The sequence below is a fragment of the Naegleria fowleri genome (genome assembly GCF_008403515.1).
Source record: "Naegleria fowleri strain ATCC 30894 chromosome Unknown tig80, whole genome shotgun sequence".
NCBI lineage: Eukaryota > Heterolobosea > Eutetramitea > Acrasida > Naegleriidae > Naegleria > Naegleria fowleri.
In genome coordinates, this window is record NW_025408012.1 from 40,266 (window position 1) to 45,570 (window position 5,305).

The following is a 5,305-nucleotide window of genomic DNA, read 5'->3' on the forward strand; positions in this document are numbered from 1 at the left end:
TTGGAAAAAAAAGAAACGTTTTCACTCATCCACACATCATGAATCAGATTCAAGAAGACGAAACAACAACAACAACCAAAACCACACAAGGACCAACACAACCAATTCCAATCCTCATTTCCTCAGTTCTTCCTACAATTTAAAAAAAAAGAATTTTACTCCAAATCCACAACCTGTCACATTGTCTTTGATTATGTGATGGAATGGCTTGTCGTCCTCGTGACAGGTGTCATTGCTCTCATTGTGTTCCATGTTCCATATCCTCAAACCTTGTACTTTCGTTTGGATGATCCACGTATTGGTTATCCCAATTTGGGAGTTCAGACAATTCCATTTAATTTGATTGTGATTGTGTTTGTGGTGAGTGTGCCGATTGGATCCTTGTTGGTGTTTCAGTTGGTGTTTATAAGGAATATTCATGATTTGCATCACATGTTATTGGGATATATTCAGTCCTTGTGTAAGTTGTATAATATTTTTGTATACATTGTTTTTGATGTGTATATATATGGAAAAATATAATATATAATAATAATATTTACAAATATATAAAATATTATTGCAAATATGGAAACTTATTTAATATCCTAATTTGAAAAACACACTTCCAGGTTTCAGCATGTTATTCATGATGTTCTTTTGGTTCTTCTATCCCGATTACCGACCAAGTTTTCTCTCCGAATGCAATCCTATTCCGTCTCGAGTTCAAGCTCTTCACAAACAACGAGCCAATCCATTCAATTCCATTACCTATTATTTACCTCAAGAGATTTGTTCACATCCGGAAAGATATTTAGGCATGAAAGTGAATATCACTCCAGCTTTCCCGAGTGGACATGCTTCGAATTTGTTTGCTGTATGGATTTATGTCTTGTTGTACTTGTTTGCGAAAACAAAGGCTGTAAGTGTTGAAAGTGCGGTTTGTGTTTGATTTCATTGTAAAATAATATTACTGAATTGATTGATGGTTGTTGTGGAATGTAAACTTTTATGGAACTCTTGTTGAATTGATGGTTGTTGTGGATGATGATGATGCATGGATGGATTGTGGAATTGTTGTTGAAACTAAATAGCTCTCCTTAATGCAAGATCGAAACAAGTACAATCATAGAAATGGTTCTCTCACAAGTACTGCTCGAAGAGGAATTCTCTTCTTTCCATTTGTGACTTTATTGATATTGGCATGTGCTGTTTGGATTGGGGTATTTTCTCGAGTGTTGGATTATCAACACACGTGGACTCAAGTTATTGTTGGAACCATTATTGGGGTGTTTTGTGGGGTTTTGGTCTACATGTACAAGTTTGGAAGTTTGTTTGGACATAATTCACACATACCATTGTATTATTATTGGAAAGAGGAGTATGAAAGTTCTTATGAAAAACCAGATGAAGAAGCTTCAAATGAAATGAACAGACGCCCTTAATGTTTTTGTATGCACACGAATCTCTTTAAATGCCAAACGGACAACAAAAACAACAATCTACTCGTTTGCACCACATTAAATTTTTTGAGCATATTAAATGAAATTGATTTGAATTGAAAAATTATTGGAATCATGTTTTATATTTCATACACAAATTGCTTACTTCTTTTCAGCCTTGTCCTTGTTTCCTTTTCCTCCTGATTTGTTGTAAATCATTGACACAACAGAAACAGGAACAGAGATATAACTGGTTTCCCATGGACTCCAAGGCCAATAAGGATACAATGAACTCGATTGCGCACCATAGATCAGATAACAGAATTGAGCACTCAAGAACTTAGACAACGCCTTATTTGGATTGTTGACTTGAACAATAAACTCTTCTCTTGAAGGTTCACTTGGAGGCTTGAGTTTGGAAAGAATTCCTGGCAATGGTGGACCTGGTAAACTGATTCTTGGCAAGCCTGGTAAACTTAGACCTGGAATCTTCAATTCAAGCAAGTTAAGACCTGGCAAGTTGTATTTACCAAGGTAACCAGCAATGGCCTTCAAAATAGCAGCGACAAGTACTGGTGGATATGGATCAAATTTGATATGAGGAACTGCAACAGAGCTCAATTGTTCAATAAGGTCAGGCAACTTGGGGAATGTCTCACCAGTGGCCAAATTCTTAACTGCAGTATTGTCAAATTCAGTCTTATTCTTGTAATTTTCCAAAGCTCCCTTCAACAAGGCCATCATGTCTTGATAGGGCAACTCCTTTGGTTGTTCAAATTCGAGAGTAGGTGTTTTACCAGATTGTTCCAAGTTGTAGACAGCATGGTTGATACTTCTGATGAGAGAACTGATGGTAATAGAACTTGGAATTTCCAAATCCATATCGTCATTGTACTGCTCCAAAATTTCACAAATTTGAAGAAGCAAATTAGTTAGCTTCATGTTAGGCAAGTTTGGAAGATCCAATTCAACAGTCTCTGAGAGTGTGTCAAACATTTCAGAAGCAACCTCCAAGGAATGGGCCACATTGGCTTGTGGAAGACCATTCACGCTGACTTGGGTATCAACCTTGTCTTTGTACAAACTGGTGGCAGCTGTTCTAAGCAAGAATCCAGGGCTGTTGAATTTTGGCAAACCAGGAATATCAACAACAGGTTCCTTTTCAGTTCCGATGGCCTTTGTAAGAACATCTTCAACAAGGAATTTCAAAATCTTGAAAACAAACTTTTGACTGCCTTTGAAATGGCCTTTTCTGTCATTCTTTCCTTCATGGATGTAATGATATTGGTATAAATCTTGAGACCATAGTTTGACAAATCCTTCATCAAGTCTTGAGCAGCGTTTGCAATAGCGCCCGCAGCACCTCCGACCACTTGAATGTTGTCTTCTCTGAGAGGGCCATATCTAGTGGAGTAAATGTTGTTATAAACATAACGGTGAGCTCTTCTCTTGATGAGTTCCTTCTTCTTGTAGTCAAAGGCAAATGTGTAAAGAGCCTTGTTGGTAATAACAGCGAGACGAGTTTGTACTTGTCCTCTAAAGTTAGTCTTGTTGATCGAGTAGGCCTTAATGACTGTCTCTGGGAATGGTGCGTCCTCGTTGTATTCTTGTTTCTCTTCGCCTTCCTCTTCTTCGTGGATAGGTTCATCTCCATCTTCGTCATCATCTTCCTTCTTTTCTTCCTTCTTATCTTTTTTATCCTTCTTTTCATCCTTCTTGTTACTCTTACACATGACTTCCTTATAGTATGTTTTCAAGCAAATTTCAACAGCTTCTTGATCGATTTCGTCCAATTGAGGGAAGCATTTTCTCTTGAGAGTTCAATGAGTGGCTTCAAGTTTCCATATCTGACTGCACTAGAGGAACAAATTTCGCGAACAGCACGAACCAAAATGTCCAATTTCTCATTATCTAGAGTTTCATTATTTTCAAAAGCTTGATCAGCCTCGTCGAGGATGCATCCATAAGCAACTGCTCGTGTTACATCGTAGCTGTAAATATAACCCCAATATTCTCTGTAAACACCTCTCATTTCCAATGTTCCATTGGTCAACATGGCATAGCTGTGCCAATATCTCTTCTCAACACCGTCATCCTCGGCATTGGAAAACACAACTCTCTTGAGAGATTTCTTCAATCGTTCATGTGTGACTGGATAATCGGACTTGGCCCATCTGAAAGCACGAGGCAATGTTTGAAGGGAGTACCAACAATCCCAACGAGCTGTTGTTGTGTTTGTTCAAATAATTTTACAAGTTAATTTTACAATGTTCCAAGTGAGCGATGAAAATGAATGTGCCAATGAAATTCAACATACCCATATTATTCAAAGCAGAGTCCATATTTCCAGCGTTTTGGAAACTTTGCCAATCAAAAACAATTTCAATATCAAAGTTTGGATCGTCGACTTCTCTCTTGATTTCCTCCTTAGTCTTGGCAATACGATCCTCCAAAACCTGCTTAAAATAGGATGCACTCACTCCGAACAAGGCGTTCAGAGTCTCACTCACATAGGAATAACTTGGAACACCGGCGGCACCCAAACCTAACTGAACAGAAATTGTCATTGCTCCATCCTTCAAAGTAATGGTTGGTTTGGTTGGATTCTCAGCTTCTTCCAGTTTTTGTTTGTGTTTCTCTGCTGTGGTTAATTCTTTTCCGACTGGTTTTGGTGGTGGAACAGCAATACATTGAAGTCTAACTTGAGCCAATTGGCGAGCAATGACTTCACGGGCATTTCCTCCATACTCTTGAATCATCGTTTGGAGAGTATCAACAATTTTACCGAGAACCAAGAATCCATTCCACGAGCACAAGACTTCGTATGAGAAAGGAAGGAGATCTTGTTGAATATTTTGTTCAAAGGTAGCCCAATCCACAACAATGGAGACATCAGTACCGAGGCATCCCTGAAGACGGATTGAAGTTGTCCAATCTGCCCTTGGGCTTCTTGAATGATGAGATCAAGTTCTGGCATTGTACTATTAAAATGTGAGGTTGCAATGGTAATTAATCAAAATTTCGGTGAGTGTTATCATTGATGATAGAGTGAAAAGGAGTCGTGTGATATGAAAATGAGAGAATTTGGTGGTCAGACCAGAGGGTTATAATCATCGTTAACGCGACAATAATCGATGTAATCATTCATGGTGGTTCAACAAGATGATGAAACATTGTTAAACCGGATAGGAAATGGGTATCATCCAAAAGGTGATGTTTCAGCCAAACAGGTATCATATAGACAGTGAAACAGGTGTACAAGGAGTAGAGGAAGAAGTAACCATGAGATCAAAACACAAGATGAGAGGAAGCGATGACAATATCATCATAGTCGTGCCAATAAAATCACAGGATCATCAGGCAAATTATAATTTTCGTTTGTTATCCAAAATGAATAGGATAGAATTAGTCGTAAAAAAGGCTTTGTTGCCCCACCAACACTACCACCAACCTCTACGTACCACTTGAATGTTTATGAAAAGTGTGTTTCGGCCACAAGGTGTTTGAGAATTTTTATTCGCTCAAAAAATATTCTTCATCCAGTTTGAATTACCATACATATGCGCCAACACTAGTGTTCCGTGGAGTTCCAGCACCAACCGGCCTATCCGCAATATTTGAGAGGTTAATTGCAGAATGGAAGACCTCTGAATTTGTGTTCAAGACATGACGTACAGAAGCAATGAGATGCAGATTCATCATGTCAGTGTTCTTGTCTCAGTACTGAAACGTTCAGCGTCAGCGCTCACTTGCCGCTACAAAGAGGAAAATAAAGCCAAACGCTCCAACCATCAACAAGATCAACAACAGGGATCCCATCAGTAAACATTGTCTTTTGAACACAAATCTCAACAGTATAAATACGTTTCCAAAAAGCATACCTA

General features: G+C 38.5%; 2 protein-coding genes across 2 annotated transcripts; one reads left to right on the forward strand and one right to left on the reverse strand.

The window, feature by feature from the left end:
• Positions 1-198: 198 nt before the first annotated feature.
• FDP41_010238 (uncharacterized protein) lies at positions 199-1,424 on the forward strand (the record flags this gene model as incomplete). The annotated part of the gene is made up of 3 exons (XM_044700514.1): positions 199-460; positions 612-901; positions 1,074-1,424. 3 exons carry the CDS (start codon positions 199-201, stop codon positions 1,422-1,424), a joined length of 903 nt encoding a protein of 300 aa, XP_044556222.1.
• A 159-nt stretch (positions 1,425-1,583) lies between these two features.
• Positions 1,584-4,180, reverse strand: FDP41_010239 (uncharacterized protein; the record flags this gene model as incomplete). Its single annotated transcript, XM_044700515.1, has 4 exons — positions 1,584-2,597; positions 2,654-3,232; positions 3,310-3,644; positions 3,739-4,180. 4 exons carry the CDS (start codon positions 4,178-4,180, stop codon positions 1,584-1,586), a joined length of 2,370 nt encoding a protein of 789 aa, XP_044556223.1.
• Positions 4,181-5,305: the final 1,125 nt, after the last annotated feature.